Source organism: Osmerus mordax, chromosome 16 (assembly GCF_038355195.1).
Source record: "Osmerus mordax isolate fOsmMor3 chromosome 16, fOsmMor3.pri, whole genome shotgun sequence".
In the NCBI taxonomy this organism is placed as follows: Eukaryota; Metazoa; Chordata; class Actinopteri; order Osmeriformes; family Osmeridae; genus Osmerus; species Osmerus mordax.
In genome coordinates this window covers 5,564,579-5,583,993 of record NC_090065.1, presented here as the reverse complement: position 1 = coordinate 5,583,993, position 19,415 = coordinate 5,564,579, and the positions used below count along the sequence as shown (strand labels likewise).

At 47.3% G+C, this 19,415-nt stretch overlaps 2 protein-coding genes across 2 annotated transcripts in view; one reads left to right on the top strand and one right to left on the bottom strand.

Annotated features, from left to right (window-relative positions):
* The first annotated feature begins 386 nt into the window (after nt 1-386).
* On the top strand, nt 387-5,876 carry ankrd33bb (ankyrin repeat domain 33Bb). The gene is made up of 4 exons (XM_067252957.1): nt 387-872; nt 4,078-4,207; nt 4,575-4,715; nt 5,007-5,876. Exons 1-4 carry the CDS (start codon nt 387-389, stop codon nt 5,834-5,836), a joined length of 1,587 nt encoding a protein of 528 aa, XP_067109058.1. The 3' UTR covers nt 5,837-5,876.
* Nucleotides 5,877-10,736: 4,860 nt separating this feature from the next.
* The window catches only part of ctnnd2b (catenin (cadherin-associated protein), delta 2b), a 56,434-nt gene continuing 47,755 nt past the window's right edge, over nt 10,737-19,415 (bottom strand). Inside the window, exons 13-22 of the mRNA XM_067252779.1 lie at nt 18,054-18,171; nt 16,537-16,722; nt 15,307-15,480; nt 14,931-15,081; nt 13,031-13,265; nt 12,821-12,905; nt 12,149-12,275; nt 11,318-11,477; nt 11,094-11,184; nt 10,737-10,976 (exon numbers count right to left, since the gene is read on the bottom strand). Coding sequence (XP_067108880.1) covers nt 10,737-10,976; nt 11,094-11,184; nt 11,318-11,477; nt 12,149-12,275; nt 12,821-12,905; nt 13,031-13,265; nt 14,931-15,081; nt 15,307-15,480; nt 16,537-16,722; nt 18,054-18,171 — 1,567 coding nt within the window. The remainder of the gene's footprint in view (nt 10,977-11,093; nt 11,185-11,317; nt 11,478-12,148; nt 12,276-12,820; nt 12,906-13,030; nt 13,266-14,930; nt 15,082-15,306; nt 15,481-16,536; nt 16,723-18,053; nt 18,172-19,415) is intronic.

Here is a 19,415-nt window from a genome sequence, read left to right as displayed (position 1 = left end):
ACATCCTTGATGATCGAGATTTAGAAGAATAGATACATTTCAAGTCTACAGGACTACTGGTTTCTAGTTGGCGTCAGTTACACAAGGATAATGAGAATCTGCTGTCAACATTGTGGTTAATGACAAGTTGGTAAAGCCTGGTGGATGTAAAGAAGTCCTGAACCATTACCATCGCTTCTGAAAGGAAGGTTTCTGAAACATTACAATGGATGTTCCATACCTCATAATGTCTGTTGAACGTTTAAGAGGTAACAGAGAGTGCTGTGTTGTGCTGTGTTGCTTGTGACCTCATTTGAACCAGTGTGACCGTGAACATTCTAGCATTCTCAAAATTCTATGATTCAAGTGTTTCGCTTAAGCGGCGGGGCCCGGGATTGACGGTTTGAATGGTGCGGATCACGGATGACCCAGGAGGCGGGGGGACTCCTGTAAAGGTGCAGCTGAATGGCATGTCTGGACGGGCCAGGGTGGGGGTGACCCTGGGAACCTGCAAGGGCCCTGACGAGGACGAGGCCCCAGAACTGTCCCTCTCGGACGAAGACGACGGCTCCAGCGGTGAAGACGCCGGCGAGGCAGACGACTACTACGACGACGATGACATTTATCAGGAGTTTGAGGAGTTTGACTTTGATTCCTTACCAGATCTCCCCCCCGACCGCCAGAGCATCGCCTCCGACGACTCCTTCTACCCTCAGGATGACTCGCTGGAGAACCAGGGGAAGAGCCACCTGTTCTCACAGCCCATCCAGGAGAGCTCTGAATCGGTGTCCTTCTTCAAGGCCTGCAGCAACAACAACTCCATCATTGTGAAGATCATGATACGGCAGGGCTTGAAGGAGGAAGAGGTCAAGGAAACAGACAAAAACAGAAGAGTAGGTTTTCGCACTTAAACACAACTCTCGCACTTCAAGTACAAAATCCACACACAGCCTAGAACTCCCATACATTCTAGAACTCGAGATATAATACTCTGGAACTTAACACTGCGCTTGAGGTATGTTGGGTAGTGCATTGGGTTTAACTTGAAAATGTTTGTCCCCAGTAAACAAGCACTTATTTAATACTTGTTGTCAAACACTGAAATAACTCCATTGCAAGACTGTGCAGTGTACAGAAGAGTACAGTAGAAAACAGAAAGTGCCCTCAGATTACACTGTGGCTTTAGCATTTCGAAGAACACAATCATGTGCTGAGTTACAAAAATTGCTGAGAGATACAGAGATGGCAAAAGTACACACACCCTCCAACCAAGTAGAGGTACAGATACTCATGTTTAAAAAGACTCAGTGCTAGCTAAGACACAGATCAGTTGGTTAAGCCCAGGAAACAGATGGGGAGGGTGGGGGATTGCTCTGGGACATAGTGCCCAGGCAGCCCATAATCATGGTTTAGCTTTTAAAGAGTTCACCAAGATATCAGCCAAGTGAAGAACCAAGACTTGTATCAACTGATATAACTCTGATCCAGTGGTATCACGAGTGTACAAGAACTAGAGAAATGCTCAGAGATCAGTGTTTAGGTGCATGCTTCTGGAGGCAGCTCCAGTAATCAGTGTTGCAGTGCAATGGTAACTACTCTTTGACTTTTAAAGGCACTTTTAGTCACTGACATACTATTAGTGTGCTAATGACAGGAGTGGCCTGCTGCCTGCTAGTTGCAGGATTATGTTACTGCTGAATCATACTGTTGGATACATCATTTGGCATGTAGTCTGCATTTCTCAGGCAACTTTTAACTGGAGTTGAAACCTGTTCTGTGCCTTCATAGCCAAATACATGTGTCATGTCACACGTGGCACAAAAGACTGCTGACATGACCTAGACACATAAGGTGCCAAACTATCCAAATATAAATCTACTGAGCTCTTTATAGATCAGTGTTGTAATTCCAGAGTACATTTCTCAGAATCAGAGGTTTACCTCAATTAAACATTAAAAACGTAATCATGCCTTAATCAGATTGCAAAAGTCTGCTGTGGAGTCCTCCAAGAAAAACCTGTTTGTAAAACATAAAAGATAGGCCAATAACCAGTCTCTAGTACGTTCATCTGACTAACAATGAAAAGTGGGATTGAATTGCATATGTGTGATGGAAGCGGATGTCCAGGTTGTTGCTAAATCAGCATTGCAAAGCTGTATCTGCGTCAGATGGATGGCACATGTGATGATGTGACGCTGATAAAGATCCCAGGTCTAGCTCTGGCTAAGCCGGAGTGAACAACAAACAAAGTACATACTATCTCAACTACGGTATGTCACTTCTGCCCATTGAGACACACAGTATAACCTCTCTTGATAAATGTGATGAATAAGCAGTACTGGACAACTGCACTGCTCAATTTGTTTTCACTGGGTCTTTTTCATATTATCAGTCCTGTTATGCAATTAACTGGCTGTTTCGCAGAAGGGACATTTCAACAGCAGGGACTTGTATTTAATTCCCAATAATCACTAACGTGCAGTACAGTGGGGAGAATTGTCATTAAAAAGCAACTGAACAAACAAAGTTAACCCAGCGATCAACTCTGACTTCCTCACCTGCAGTGCAGTGTCATGAAGGACCAGGAGGGTGAGCAGCAGACAGATGGTCATGTGAAAGACTATTAGCTCAGACTTAACTTTGTGTTCCCAAAGGGATCAGAAAGGGCTTGTTAGACAGCAAGTGCCACCTTAAGTTCCTTTTATCTAAGTACTCCCCCCTTTCCCTGTGTTTGTACGGTACGTAGGTTTCCTTCCATCTCATTCAATAATTCACATTAAACAACTGAGAATAACCTCAGCTAAAAATAGCCTAACAATCTGGGCCGGATTTAAGTGGATGTAGGGTGACTTGTGGAGAGACTGGGGTGAGAGGTGTCGGGTGGTTTATAGTCTGGTGGGGGGCAGGATGTTCAGGGGGGTGTGACCCAGGTGAGGTGGTGGCAGGGTGTGGGGGGTACAGTCCAGACTGGGGTGGCCAATTGACTACTCAACACTTGCTGAGTATTCCCACCGCCTGGTGGAAGAAGCTCTCACGACACCTGTTTGTTCTTGTCAGGATGTCCCGCCTCTTGAAGGTAGGCGGTGTAAACAGATGACAGCTGGGTGGGTGGTGTCTGTGGTGATGGATAGGGCTCTGCTGCAGCAGCGTGTGATGTGGAAGTCGCTCTGGCGACTGGAGCTCTGCACCAATGACCTTCGGTGCTGCTTTCACAACCCTATTTGTTACCTAGTGTCAATCCTATGTTACATTTTACATTTACATTTTTGTCATTTAGCAGACGCTCTTATCCAGAGCGACTTACAGTAAGTACAGGGACATTCCCCCGAGGCAAGTAGGGTGAAGTGCCTTGCCCAAGGACACAACGTCATTTGACACAGCTGGGAATCGAACTGGCAACCTTCAGATTACTAACCCGATTCCCTAACCACTCAGCCACCTGACTCCCTCCCAGGGTCATCTGTTCCCAGCTCTGTCAGCACCTGCTGGGAACCTGAAAAAGATTAATTATTTTGGGCCTTAGTCAGTTAATGCAAACCATACTTGTCTTTGTAGTATAATCTTAGCTAGCTAGTTGAGGAAGCACCTTGAAAAGCAAAGCTATAGATCCAATTGACCCTGGTGAGGAATCTCTGAGGATCAAGAGCAATCAGACTCAGGTCTTAAGACTATCAAGGCCCTCAATGACCTCACGTCAGACACGCTAGCAGACGTAGTTGCCGATGCTGCAGCTGGCATAGGTATCTGCAACATGTTAGCTACTGTAGCACTCACAAGGTGCAACATGTACAAATGTGAATAACTGTGGGGCTGTGAGGTTGATTCTACATATATTTAGCTTGGTAAATGAGATTAAACAAAGTCATGACTGATGTATCCTTTAAACTTAATGTACATTATTCAGCTTGGAAAGCTTGTTGCAGTGTTGGATTGACTCAAGGAAAGTCTCTCAGAATGATCTCAATGCCAATACCAAATCTGTAAATATTGTATCCCCCAAAACAGCAATGTTTCTTCCTTAAAATCAAACCCTTAATGTATAATGAATGATGAGAAGGATAAATAATTAATGTTATGATGATGATTTGTTTGTTTCAGTCTGGGTTGATGCTGGCCTGTTACCAAGGTTACGTGGATGTGGTTATTGCTCTTGCTTCATGTCCTTACATTGACATCAACTGGCAAGACAACGAGGGCAACACAGCCCTCATCACAGCTGTTCAAGCAGGTACCTTAACTATGAGGGTGTGCCTCAATTGTCTTCAATGGTCTTCTCTGTGTCAACTTCATTCATTCTGCTCCAAAACCTTTGAACTTGACAGGTATGTCCATGGAGGTATTCCTGTTGGGGTGCTTCCATGTTGATTTTACTTGCCCTTGTGTTTTTATGTAATTGTTGGGGGAAAAAGACAAGAAAGGGAGGCTGTAGAGTATTGAGACACATCCACACGTTCTCAGTTGTCTTTCATTTGGTTCTGCTGCTGTCGTAAAACACAGCAGAAGTCTAGCCTTTCATTTCAAGTCCTGTCACAATTCCCTCCTCCTGTGGTGCTGTGCTGTATGAACTTGTGTGTTTGTTGCTCTTCCACCTCAAGGTCACGTTATGATCTCCAACTACTTACTCAACTACTTCCCTGGCCTGGACTTAGAGCGGAGGAACTGTCACGGCTTCACAGCCATGATGAAGGCAGCCATGCAGGGCAGGGCTGACTGTGTCAGGGCTCTCATGATGGCAGGTAAAACATTAATTGGACGGGGTCCCACCCTTTCCATTTTGTATTTTCACTTGCCTTTGAACAGGCACAACAAGTAGTCGTACGTCTTTTGTTAATTCCGTCTTTCAACTCTCTTGGCTAGAGTTAATGTTTAGAGTTCTCAACCTCTCGACCATGTGAGACAGTGTTTTGATTAGACGTACACTTACACGTGACATGATGCACAATGTCGCTTGTAGAGGGTACGGGTCGTGTGCGTCGTGTGTTTTCAGCACAGGTTCCACGTGTCTAGCGTGTCTGCTTCTGCTCTAGGCGGGGACGTGGAGGCCCGCGACTACGGCCGGAAGATGACCCCGCGGGAGTGGGCGCTGTTCACCGGCCGCTACGACACGGCCGCCCTGATGACCCGGCTGATGGAGCAGCCGTGCGCCGAGCAGTTCTGCGACGCCTACCGGCTGGAGTGGCCCCTCCTACAGGAGCTGGTGGCCCAGGCCCAGGAGCCAAAGTCCTGCTGGCGGCGCATCTCCCAGATGGCCATGGACTGCTGCTCCTTCAACCTCCGCACCAAGACCAACGCGCTGGAGGACGGAGTCCTCGACCACACGGTCCGCATCACCACCAGCCTGGTCAGCCCTCTCGTCGCCCCCGTGTGCCGCACGGTGGCGCCGGGCAGCCCGCCGTGCGTGGGGAAGCGCCGCTTGGCCGTGCAGGAGATCCTGAGGAAGCAGCGCCTGGACGAGCTGAAGCGCCTGGGGCCGGAGAGGCTCAACAACTACAAGAGACTGTTCCAGAACTCCCGCGTGCTCCTGGTGCCCAAGAAGACGGACCGGCGGTCCAGCCTGCAGCCGCAGGTCCTCCGGGACATGGGAGACGTGGTGGCGGCGTCGACGGTGGCGCTGCGCCGCACCAGCCTGCTGCCGCTCCACCTGATGAGGCGGAGCAGCGTGCGGCCGGGCATGGTGGTGCCCAAGGTGAGGCTTTGCAAGGCTCCGGCTAACGCCAACCACCTGGAGAAGCAGCGCAGGAGCAGGGAAAACAGCCACCTGCAGATCCCCAAGTGGAATTACAAGGCCATAAAGGAGGAGAGGAGGAGGGCGGAGGAGGACCGTGAAAGACGGGCGCCTACCAACAGGAGGAGGTGAGGGAGGACGGGGAGAGAAGGAGCTTTCGGTTGAAGAAGGATGAGAGACAACGTGAGGTTTAGAGGACATGCTAGCCTACATGGAGATGGAGGAGGAGGAGGAGGAGGAGGAGGAGGAGAGAGTGCTCCAGCAGCACTTCCTTGGACTCGGAGTGGACTAGTCCACTAAAGGACACTGCAGACTATTCAACTCTTGACTGACTCAGGCAGCTGTCTCGCTCACACACACGCTGTCGTTCTTGGTCTTTCACAAATGGACAGGCCACCTCAGACCTCCATGTGTTTACTGAGTGACGTGGCATGTTTTGTTTGAAGTGCCCCTTTAAATCCTTTAGCTCTGGAATTCTCTGGTGAACAACAAACCGACAGACCTGGATTTTTGTGGACCTCATACAACTGCGTCAGCTGGAAGAAAGAAAGAAGTTTTCCGTTTGTGCTACTTATCTGGAATCTAATTTAAGTGTTCTCAATGGGAGGAACTAATACTTGAACTTCGTACAGATGTATTTTTTGTATTCATGAATTGATCAGTTCTTTGTGTTATTGGCTTATTTGATACACATTTGATGTGTTCTCCAAAACAGTTCTCTGTGTATGCAGGTTGCAGTTTTAGGGGTAGGCCTATTATTGACGCATATTTTAAATGTTATCAGTTGATTGTTTGAACGCTCAACTGTCAATAAAGATTACGTTATTTCTGCTTTAAGACAAGTCACTTAAAATGCCATTAGCCTTGGCGGGTGTGAGGTGGAGGGGTGGGGGATTGCGGATGGGGCAAAAGGGGAGCAGTAATGAATGGTTCTTGGCATGTCATTGCATTGTATAAGAGTCACTTGGTCAGGCCATAACTTTACTAAATTAAGTGGTTCCAGCTAGGGCACAGGGCAGGTCACTCTGAGCCAACACGGAGTGTTCAGGAGGAGAGCGGAGGGTCTGTGCCGACCTCATACACCATACACAGTGGGTATTCACTCACAGCTTATAAATGTTTTTAGATATAGCTTATTTGTATGTTTCAAGGCAAACAGACCAATCAAATGGGAGTCGTTTTGTTTTACTATTAAATCAACATTTCCAGTAGCAGTTGGTCAATGTGGATAGGCATCAAAACTACAGACACTATGTATTGCCAACGCCCTTTCACATATGAATATCAATGTATATGCTAAATGGTCCAACTGCTCTATTTCTGTAGAATAACATTATTTGCATAATCATCAAAGTTATGTAATTGCATGACTTACATAAGCAAAGGACATTTTGGTTACTGTTTGAAGCTTATATCAAATGCATTGCCTATTATCTGAGTCCATCTTCAGAGACTGTGGTAGCTTGTACAGTATCTGCAGTCAGTCAGTGTGCAGCAGTAGGCCATCCAGGAGAAAATGGCAGACCTGACCTGCATATACAGTTCTCTACAAGTCCACTAGAGGACACTGCAGACTATTCAACTCTTGACTGACTCAGGCAGCTGTCTCACTCACACAAACTCTTATTCTTGCTCTTTCACAAATGCACACAAATGCACACACACACACACACTCACACACACACGCACGCACACACACACACACACACACACACACACACACACACACACACACACACACACACACACACACACACACACACACACACACACACACACACACACAGAGCGGCCACAGAATGATGGATTCTCCCAGGATTAGCCATGCAATTAAAATTTAAAGGGATATAATGGAATATTCCATGTCATATTCTAAAGCTTTGGAAAGCTCTTTTGAGCTATGTGAAGGAACTGCAGTATCGGGCGCTCTCATGAGAGAGAAGTGAAACACTTTATGTGACGGCAATGGGCTTGTTCTATGTGCAACTGTGCAAGGCCCCTGGAGCACGTGTCCCTCGGGCCCAGGTGTCATGTTCGTGTGTGGATGCACAGTAGCCTGTGTGACGCTGGATAAGTGTGGCTGGAGGAGCCCATGCAGAAAATGAGGCACCTTGTCAGAGTTGATAAGATGGCACATTTCTGATGGGCAGACAGAGAGAGAGAGAAGAGAGGTATTCATTGACACCCGTTGGACGTTTCTGAAAGGTGGTGATTGCTTTATCAGCCTAGTACCCTGCTTTGTTCCAGCACAACTACTAAGTGGATTTATTTGCCAAATCACTGCATCTTATTCTGTTCCTATTCATCTAAGGTGGTAACAATGATTGTAGGAAGCGTCTCACAAGATGGATCGTTTCAGAGACAGAGAACAAGAAAACGCGAGAAACTGTGACCATGAAAAAACAACACCAAAAACTGTAAGCGCTTCGATGGTCTGTTTATATCTTTGTAGCAGTTGCAATCTGTTGAGGCAATAGAAAGATTCACATTTTTATTTTATTTTTAAAACACGTTTGTCTAGCAACAAAAAGGTTACTGACGTTTGTAACCCATACAGTTTAGTCAGATTTCTGTCTACTTTTCACAAGGACATGGTCTGGCTCCAGATGCTGACTACATAGAAGGTACCTCAATAGGACAAGTCGTGTCGTTTCACCAGTCGGGGGAAATTGCATCGTTGTTCCTTTTGAAAGCATCTGCAGATGATGTCTAGACTTCTAAACAGTACAGTAGGGGAGACCAGGGATCTGTGTAAGAATGGTTTGTAAATTGAATCCTTCTTTGAATTCTGTGGTTCCATAAGTGTTTTGATTCACGTTTACTCTTGGAATAATTGCTCATGCACTTGACGACCCAGGCTAGTCCTAGTCTGTTTGAACTTAATAGCACATTGGATCAGAAGAAGTGGACCTATGACATTGTGTCATGCAGGAGGGAAGGTCCTTCGGAGAGGGGTCCATTTTAAACACAGGGGTTGCATTTTTATCTAAAGTAAACAAATACAATGTGTTATAACGAATAGAATTCATTCTCCTAGAAGTCCATGACCTCCGTATAACGCAGTATTGAACTACAGAACCGGAAGCATATTGTCAACTCAACATATTGTAAAGTAAACAATTAGTTGTTTACTTTACTGTAGGTCTATTTGAAAGGATCTTCAGTTCTTTATTTTGTGGTTAACTAGTCAATGCTTTAGGGACATCAAGTGCCAGGAAACTGTTAACACCAAATATTCACACATTGGTATGTCTAGTTCTGTAGCACCTTGTCTTGTTAACAGTGTTGTGACTTGCATGTAGACCTAAAGCAGACCCTGGTCTCCCCTATATCACATAGCAACAACATGACTACACAAATTCAACATTTTAGTGTGTAGACCAAAAAATCTATGTGAACAAAATCCTACATGTAGTTTTTTAAGTCTTTTCGTTGCTGCTATAAGTGACATCCACATCTGCACATAAAAAGTATATATTTATATTTATATAATATATATTCATACTCTATTAACAGTTTTCTACCATGAACGTAATTGCCACCAATCTCTGAAAAAAAATGTTTTCATTTTTTTCTTCTTCTCTCAAACATCGATTATTGTACAACACAGTCATCTAATTTGTACATCTTTGGAGGGAATGAAGCTCTCAAAGACATTTGCCCCTCCTTGGTAGTGACCCAGTCCTGTTAAAGTATACACAGCTTTATTCAATTAAAACACATTATTAAAAAAAAGCATTTACAAACTGGCATCATTAGAACCAAGGACTTGCTGTTGAGCGGAATCTTCAACAGAAGCTCCATGTTATCCCCCGAGGGTCCCGAGACAAATACGTTTGGCACGTTTTTAAAAACTGACAATGAGCACAGTTCACAGGGAGGCTTGGTTGTGGGAGATACACATGGTCCATGTCAAGGTGATCAAGGGACACGAAACAATGCACAGCATGTTGGGAAATGGAGTCTTTCTACGGCGGGTAAACCAGTCAACAGGCAGTGGAGGAGCACCAGGGATGATGAATGATGCTGATGTTTTGCTATTGTTACAACCCCCCTCAGATCAACACCATCAGATATGCAATGTTTCGTTTCTGACTGGTCTTCATTCTGCCGCTGACATACTTTTGTGTGGGTTGCTAGGCAAGGGTTCTGTTTGTTGACAAACAGTATTGACTTCTAGGAATGGAATAGATCAAGGTTAGTAGGAACCACAGAGAGAGAGGAAACACTGGTCTTTTGTGTAATATACACAATGCACTTGCATCTCTGTAATGTACATCAAATACTTTACACCGGAATTAAGAATTAAAAAAGTAGAAATTAAAAAAGAAAGAACTGTAACAAATGAAAAAAGGTACAAAGTCTATAAGCGATTCTTTGCCACGGCGGGCACACAGATTGAAGCTGTATGTAACCTAAAGTTTGTGACCACTACTCCCTAGTGTGTGTGGAATGACTCGTCATTTTTCTTGTGCTTCATGTTACTAAACTCTTTGCTATTTACCACATATTTACAACTGTCCTCAGTCTGAACATTGCAGATTATCTCAAAGGTATTTCAGTAACACTCGAAAAAGCTCCAAGATATCATTAACCCTCTCAAGAAACACCTTCCTGATGCCTTTAGTCCTTTTTTCTTTCATTACCCATGCTATGCGTGCCTCACTGATTTCCCTCTCGTTCTCTTTCTTTGTCTTTCTCTGCCTTTTCTTTCTGGATTTAAACCGTCTCACTCAATATCTCTCTTGATCAGCTCTCCCGTGAAAGACCTATGAATGTGGGAGCTCTCTCTCTCTCTCTTTCTTTCTCTCTCTCTCCTTTGTTCTCGATCTTCATCTCTTTCTCTCGCTCTCTCTCTTTCTCTGTTTTGCTCGAAACAAATGAAACGGCTGAGGAAATGTCTTGGTGGTGTGCATGCACATGCATGGCCTGTCCTGTCCTTTTGTCCCGACCCCCCCCCCCCCCCTCCTTTCCCCCGTCACGCGGCGCTACACATCCCCACAGCCCCCCCCCATCCTCCCTCACCCCGCTCCTACACCCAGGAGTCTGGGGATGCTGGGTAGTGGCTGGTCTCGTAGTTGAGCTCGCTGTACGGTCTCGAAGCTGAGTAGAAGTCCACGTAGTTGCCGGTGGACTTGAGGCCCAGGTGCATGTTCAGGTCAGCTCCCTGTGGGGGGCGCTGGTGCACCTGGTCCTCGTAGAAGGAGTCCTCGTAGGCTCCGCCTGCTCCCGGAGGATTCTGGAAAGGAGGGTAGGGCTCTGAGGGGTTGGCCTGCAGGACGGAGACACAAGGAAGGTTACGCCTCGGATACGGCTAATCCTCAACTGGTGAATAAAGCATGAATCCTGTATGAGCCGTGGGTTTGAATCGTGCCTGGAGAAGCAATGCTTCCAGAGGTTCGGGTTTCTGTCTCACCTGGTTGTGTTTGAGTTCATCAGTAGGAGACACATAGGCTCCCCTGTACAATGTAGACGTTCCACTGGATATTTGAACTGCAGGGAGACGAAGTACTGTGTTATCAATGGGTCAACTTCAGATGCTTCTCAACAGTAACAATGGAACTTCGACTTACTCTGAATCCGAATAGACAGCAGAAGTAGCGAATAAGGAACAGCTGGCGTACGAAAGATGTGTTCCTACCTGCCATGGCGTCTTTCCTGGACGTGTGCTCGCCCTTGTTTCCATGGTAACTGGCATTGGTGCCTGTCGACTCGTAGTCCGTCTTTCTTTCCTTGAGTGCCATCATCTCCCGTGGAGAAGTTGGGGCGCTCGCTAAATGCATACACACACACACACACACACCCACACAAGGACACAGACACACATGGACACACACACACACGTTACAAGTTTGAGCAGAAACACCACCCCCCTGATGAAGATGCCCAGCAGTGAAAATGTACAAGCTGCTCCAGTGGGTGGTCTACTAACGACCACATGGCTTTTCTATAATTAAATCATGACTTTGCTTTTAAATGGTTTTGTATTTACATATAAAACTGCTTCAACTGAGTCATTCTTCCGCTTTCTATATTTATCTTTCTCTGTGTTATCCTCTCTCCTTCTCTGTGTTCCTCTCTTGGTCTCTGCTTTCTCTGTTCTCATCTCATTGGGTAAGTGACTAAGTCTGCGTGGCAGCTGATTCAGTGAGACTGGATTGTCCTTTGTACACTTCAACTTCACCTTCACTTGTTGTCTTTCGGTTGAGGAGAGATGGGTTCTCACCCACCCGCCAGAACCAGAGAGAGAAAGAGTGAGATTTAGAGGAGGAGAGGATATGGCAGAGAGACAGACAGACGGACAGGCAGCAGTAGAGACAGTTGAGGCTTGGAGAAAAGCACTTTGATCTGGTAATGGATTTCTTTGTAGAGATAGTTTAGAGAGCTAGAGAGAAGGAGAAAAAGAGAGAGAGAGGCCAGAAGTAAATACAACAGTGGACTCACCTGATCGATTATTGGGCGACGTCCGTACAGGAGAGATGGATGGGGTTCGAGAGGAGGAGTAAGGTCGTTGTCTATCTCTCTCTATCGTAGATGAGGAGCCAATGAAATGATACTGAGAGTATCCGTCCTAGAAATAATCGGACAAACAGTAGTCTCGACATAGATATGAACAACGTGTTCAATCATTTGAAAAAATACATTTCTGAGAAAAAAAACTTACAAATTTGATTATTGTTGAACTTGAATTTGCTGCTTTTTTCTCTCCAAATGAGATTTGTGGAGGAAAGCTAGCAGTTTGTCTGGAAACGTTCTTATCCTTTCCCTTCATATGTAGGGGTCCCAGTAACCTAGTTACAGCTCCAAACTGTGCTGATTATAGAGTTGTAACCACCCATTGGAAAAGGACCTTTCCAGCCATTATGTATGGTTGTCCTTAAGTAGGGAACTCCCTGAGTCAGGACTAGGAAGGTGTGGGGGTCAGATGGCTGAGTGGTTAGGGGGTCGGGCTATTAATCAGAAGGTTGTTGGTTCGATTCCCGGCCGCGCAAAATGGCGTTGTGTCCTTGGGCAAGGCACTTCAACCTACTTGCCTCGGGGAGAATGTCCCTGTACTTGCTGTAAGTCGCTCTGGATAAGAGCGTCTGCTAAATGACTACATGTAAATGTAAGTACCTTCTTGTAGAGGCTGCGGAGGTCTCTGTACTGCCACATGCTGTTGAGGACTTGCGAGGCTGCCTTCACCACTTTAGGCGTGTGTCTGGGAATTCAAGAGTGAAAGAAAAACAAGCCAAATTATCCTGAGGAACAGCAGGAAATGACAAGGCACCACCCACGTGGACGTAGGGTCACGGTCAGCGGAGAGCAGCTCAAACCGCCACCTACTTGTCTCCTTTGCTGCGGGCGATGCCAATGAGCTTCTCGATGCCCCCCGCGTCTCTCAGAGCTTTGGTGTTCTCCATGTTCTTGGTGATGACCTCGTGTAGCGCGCAGCAGATTGCCGTGATGGTGTCGTCTGACATGGTCTTGCCCATGCCACTGCTGGCCCCGCCTCCTCCGCTGCTGTTGTTGTTGTTGCCCCCCGGCAGCCGGTGAACCAGGTCTCTCATTGCATACTTACCTGGAGCGGAGAGAGAGAGAGATACAGAGAGAGAGAGGGATGCAAAGAGTTTGGTTATATCCATTGAGTATGGACCTTAGGCTGTTGTTGCATGCAATAAACAATACTTCTTGTCCTCTGAAGGAATATTTGCAGGGACTATAAAATCCATCTTATATATGCCATTGGTAGAATTGAACCCAGTATTTCAGTCCTACTAACACTCAGTCACAGGGGGGGGGGATCATGGAGACATGAATAGCTGGCTTTGTGAGTGACAGCCAGTTGAAGTCAGAAGTCTGATCCCTGACCTCCAGTGTGACCTGGTCAGAGCTTACAGGGCCCTGCTAACATGCCCAGCTTTGAAGCCTGGGATGTCAGACACAAGGCCATTGTCTACAGTCCCAGGTGGGTGAAGGCCTTGGCTACAGCCTTCCAGATACACATAAGTATCAGAAAAACACTAGCGGTACTTTTCTCACCAGAGGGGCACATGGGATCATTCTGGAAAGTGGTACTCTGAAATGTAACATTGTTTGATTAGTGGTGCTCTGATTATGTGGGCACTTTAAGGGTTTAAGGACACCCTGACAAAAGATTTGAGTGAAAGTCACAGGGAACCAGAACAAAAAAAAGAGAGAAGAGAGAACATAGCAGACATAAATCCTTATCTGAATATTCTGAAAAAAGTCAAGTCAAATCTTCCAACTTGTAATAATTGAAGAATTCGCACAGAGATTTCACCGATGACATTTACAGCTAGGTCCTATATGTCGAGGGCTTAAACCATCCATCGTGGGCTCAAGCAGGGCTTCATTACGACCCGGCCAACGCTGTAGGCCTGAGGACACGACAGCCAGGGCGCTGAGGGAAATGTCAAGGCCCTCGATAGGCACCCGCGAAATTGAGTTTTCACAGGAAACACTAATAATGTTAAAGGCAGGTCTGGGAGAGTGGCTTCAACCACTGAGATTCAGAGCACGACCTGATCACTGGAGACCATACTGTACAAACACACATGAATTTACACAGACACGTACGCTCTGTAACCATGAAAAATGACAAAAAACCTCAGTCAGACACTGGGGAATTCTTCAAATGCCCAAGGCTACAAAAGCATAGTTTTGAATGACTGTTTAACTTAGGAATCTCCCAAAACAATGTATCTTTTATTTAGTATGCGTCTACACATTTATTTCGTATATTTTTCTATTGAATCAGTGTCTATAATCCCATGAAAAGCTCAGAGCAGGAGGTAAACAGCGAGACAACCTAGACTCTGTCTAGACAGAGTTCTCACATCGTTGCAGCATGTGTCTGTGTGCCTTTCAGATTGGGTTTTACTGGTTAACATCATGCCAACATGTAAATAGACGATAATTGAGGGTAACCCATTATTCCATCAAGCCAGAGGCATGTGTGTTGTGGCGTGAAGCGGTGCGACACGACGAGCGTCTGCTCAGCACGCAGCAACAGCCACAGGAAACGGCAGGGAGCAGTTGCCATGGAAACCCGGAGGTCCGACAGACAGCGAAGTTTATTAGGGAGATCACTAATGTTTCGGTATCAGCAGGGGATTACAAACAGGGAAAAGAGCACAAAGAGCCGCACCCCTCGGTTTCTCGGTGAGGGAGCTCTGCCACATACACACACAAAGCGGGGCGTATGGGAGGGAGGGAGGCTCACCGATCAGCTCTTTGTTCCTGACGTCCAGGGCCATGTTCCTGAGGGCGGTGGCCACGGCACACACCACGCGGTCGTTGTCTATCCTTAGCAGCTCCACCAGGATGGGCAGGCCCTTCTCCTTACGCACCGCCGCACGGATGTACACCGACCACTAGGGGCAGCAGAGAGCAGGGAGAGGACGAGTGGAGGAGAGGAGGAGAGGACAGACATGCTTTTATACCAAAACTGTGTGGGTTCACAGCTCATAATACGAGGGTGAGGAAAGGGTTACTCATGAGTTAGTATGTCCAACTCCATATTATGAGAGTAGCACTATACTATAGTACAGTTGACTATATACTCCTCTATCCGTCTACCACAGTCGGCAGTGCTGTACCTTCCAGCTGCCGGCGGCCAGATTCTGCAGAGCCCCCGCCGCCCCCTCCAGGGTGTCTGGGTTGGAGCACTCGGACAGCAGGGTGAGGTAGGGCTTCACGATGGTGGGGTGCCACAGCATCTGGATACCTTTAGGGGGGTCCGCCGAGTCGGGGAAGGGCCCCACGCCATCCCACTGGAGGGTGAGAAGATTGGAGAAGGGCTACCACACAATACCAGCCATACACTGCCGCTGCAGTACCTCTTTGCTACCAGTAGGCATGCTGTTGGAGCGACTGGATTGGCTGCCCTGCTGTGCAACAAGGCACAGTGGTTGCACCATCCCACAGTCAGCGTTTGTCTAGTTGAAGTCAGATGGAGAAGATAGAGATCGAAGATCAGAATCAGAAGACTCACAGTCTTTCTCAGATTTCTTGGTCAAAATAAAACAAAGCTCCGTCATGTCAATCATCTCTTCTTCAGCCTCCCCTTTCAGAGATAAAACCCCCGAAAATGAGTAAATGAGTAATTATCCATTAGATGCAGCCTCTCCCCCCTCCCTCTCGCCCGGCCCCACTGCTGCTTCACTAATTGCACACAGCTGTGATGGAGAGCAACAGAACCCCGGAGTGGGTCTGTCTCAGTCAGACCCCCGATCTCTGATCAGTTTGGGGATGTGAGGGAGGTGTCCTACTGCTGGCGGAGGTCTGGACGCAGGGAGCAGAGGCTGATCCTGGAGCTGTGCTTGGCTGCCGTGTTGAAACTCATCAATTACCTTGACGACTTTCCCTGGCAGCCCGGAAGAGTTTGGGTTTCAATACGGCTTTGTTAGCCACCCTCTCAACTAACAACAGAATGAGCCACTCAACTGACAACATCATGCTTATCCCCATGACAACCAGTCCATGTCGGTCATTCTTTTTACAGACAGCTGCAGCTACGCTCTAAAAGGCATGGGGGACTTTGATTTCTGCGTAATCCTCAACGGACAGTGGACAATTTGTTTTAAATCATAATACCATCATAGCTCATTGCTAGTCTGTACGTCATATCTACCAGACCTGATCTAATATCTATTTGCAAATGCAAAATTTCCGGTGCGCTTGATTTCACCCAAATGTATTCAAACCTTCAGTGTACCTTCAGTGTGCCAGTTGTGAGGTACATTAAACAGCAAGTCAAGAAACTGATCTATGTAATTGCTTCGGTGCACTCCTTCCCCCTAGTCAAATCAAGCTCTCCCTCCGCCCACCTGGTCGTGCCCCTTCTTCCTCTTCTTCTTCTTGCCCCAGCAGCCGGAGCTCTCGCCCTCCTTCCCGCTGGCGTCGGCGCACAGCAGGCCGTCCAGCTCCTCGCTGCCCACCTGCTGGCCCTGGGACGTCTCAGCCGCCAGGCGGTAAGACAGGTTCCTCAGGATGCACACACAGTTCTCGATGGTCTGGAGAGAGGGAGGCGGAGGGGAGGGAGGCGGAGGGGAGGGAGGTGGAGGGAGGGGGGGGGGGAGGTGGAGGGAGGGGGGGGGGAGGGAGGGAAGGAGGGCGGGAGGGAGGGGAGGGAGGGAGGAGGCGGAGGGAGGGAGGGCGGGAGGGAGGGGAGGGAGGAGGCGGAGGGAGGAGGCGGAGGGAGGGAGGGGACGGGATGGGAGAGAGACAGATAAATGAGGATCAAGTATTGAGAGACCTATTTTTGTATTCCTCTACGCTTAATCAACTGCATAATAATCTATGCTGTCTGTGTCGTACTGTTGATGTTCCTGCGAATATTGAGATTATCCAGAGGCCCCCGATGGGATTCCTTATGTGCAACAATCAACAGGCAGGAAATCCCTTAACTAATGAATATTTAGCGTCTTTGTTAAGACTGATTCTTATGGTGTTCAGAATTGCTGCATGTGTTGGAGTGCCTCCCGGCTAATGGAGACCGGTGAGCTAGCTTGTGGTTCTGGCCTGGGTCCAGGGCCCAGCAGTACACTGTGGTTCTGCTAATCCTATTGTAGTCATCATCCAGGCAGGCATACATCAGAGGAGGAGAGGCAGGGAAGGGAGAGGGAGGGAGAGAGAGAGAGAGAGAGAGAGAGTGAGAGAGAGAGAGAGAGAGAGAGAGAGAGAGAGAGAGAGAGAGAGAGAGAGAGAGAGAGAGAGAGAGAGAGAGAGAGAGAGAGAGAGAGAGAATAGAAAGAGTGAAAGAGAGACCGAAAGAGAGAGGGAGAGAAAGAGAGAAGAGAAAGAGAGAGGCGGACTACTGTGGAGGGATGGAGAGACGGATGGAGACTTTGATCAGCTCAAGGATTTCAGTGGGATTAGAGCTGCCAGATCTCCTTCTAACAGGTTTTTGCTGAAAGTCCAACAGACAGAGAACAAAGAGCCTCCCCCTAGACCCACACAAACCAGGGACCTCATTTAGCTCTTTTGGAGCACATATGTAGAGTACAGTGTGCATGTAGAGAACCCACTGCCTGCCTCTATGTAGAGTATAGAAAAGAGAACAATTGAGTTGATGTTGAAGGTACATTGGAGGGTACATGTGCAAGGAAATCCCAGAAGCAAAACTATGTGTGCCAAGTACTGGACACGTATGAAGTGTTTCCAAAACCGGAGCCTGCTTCAAAGTCGTTTCGACTTTCACCTCGCCATGATTTTTTTCTACGTCTTTCCCCTTCTGCCTTTAATCGTCAATGTGAATATTATGGTCTGCCCTCCCCACTTCCACATGTTGTGCACATCCTCCAGAGAGGGCGAAGGGGAGAGGGGACAGGAAGTAGTAGGGTACCTTGCTGTCGATCTCGCTGCTGCCCAGGGCGGTCTGGATGACGTAGAGCAGAGCGTCTGTCAGCCCCTCACACTCCCTCATCCTCCTCCTCGCCTCTTCTCCCGCTGAGCTCACGTTCCTGCGACACACACACACACACACACAGATTGTCAACGCATCTTTTAGCATGTACTGTGAATTGAGATATAGTATTTTCATTCCACATGATATAGTATGTAAGCATGGTCTTTTCCAAGTTGTGTAACCTTAAAAATATTGATGCATGTCCATATTGAAGGTTGCATTTGACTCTACAAGTCATATGTCTGGCTTACTTACTTTCTCTGCAGCTTGTCTTAAATGTAATTGTATTAAGAGATTCTAACAAATTATACAGTCAGTAAGCTTGCTAAGCATACAACCATCCAATCAAACATACAACCCACCCTCCAGCCACCCAGCCAGACAAACAGAAACCCAGCAACCACCCAGTCAGCAAGGTAGCCAGCCAGCCAACGAACCCACCAACTAAGATACCAGCCTGGCCTGATCTGGTCAGGTGGAGTCTGGTCTGGTCTGGTCTAGTCTGGTCTGGTCTGGTCTGGTCTGGTCTAGTCTGAGCAACACACCTCACCTCATCCACTGTCCGGAACACACTATTTCTGCTTTGGGAAGGGCCAAAGAGACAAAGCCTGGATCAATCTTGTCTATAGAGCTGCATTTAGAAGCCTGGCATTGATGAGTTGACTGGATAATAGAGGTGAGAGTGGAGGTGAGAAAGACAGAGAAAGAGAGAGAGAGGGAGGGGAGAGAGGAGAGGAAGAGAGAAATGGAGCGGGGGGTCTGAGGCTATTATCTATCAGCTCGACCCTGTCTTATCAGTACAGAACAACAACACAAAAGGTCACAGTTCCCTGCTTCAGAAACACAGCAGAGATGACCTCCGGACAGAGACACCCTGGCCATATTCTCATCCCTCCACCACACAGCTGTGAGTCAACAAGTATTTTAGTGTTGTCTCATAAGTAGTTCAGTAGCTGTCCAAACACACTCACATTAAATGAAATGCTTAAGTGCTTTTGGTAAGAGATATATCCATCACCACTACTCTATACCTCTATAATATGTAGATATCTAATATACTGTACAGACCAGTCAGACTAGCGATGACACATTCTCCACAAGGCTTTGTGAGTGTGGTGCGTGACAGACAGTGCTCAGTGCTAGACTCTCCTACTGTTAACCAGCTGGGTGTGGTTGTACAGACAAACAGACATGGTCGCTGTCTGTAGCCAGATGATCCCAAGCAGACTTCCAGCCGAGAGCGCCAATCAGCCCGCCGCGTTTCCTGTCAGCTGCTGCCGTGACAACTGGCGACAACCG

What these genes read in the sequence shown, in the direction of transcription:
- ankrd33bb (XM_067252957.1), top strand. Translation starts at nt 387, where the DNA reads ATGGTGCGGATCACGGATGACCCAGGAGGCGGGGGGACTCCTGTAAAG. An exon ending in AAACAGACAAAAACAGAAGA is followed by an intron (nt 873 to 4,077) that starts GTAGGTTTTCGC and finishes TGTTTGTTTCAG; the next exon opens with TCTGGGTTGATGCTGGCCTG. An exon ending in CAGGGCTCTCATGATGGCAG is followed by an intron (nt 4,716 to 5,006) that starts GTAAAACATTAA and finishes CTTCTGCTCTAG; the next exon opens with GCGGGGACGTGGAGGCCCGC.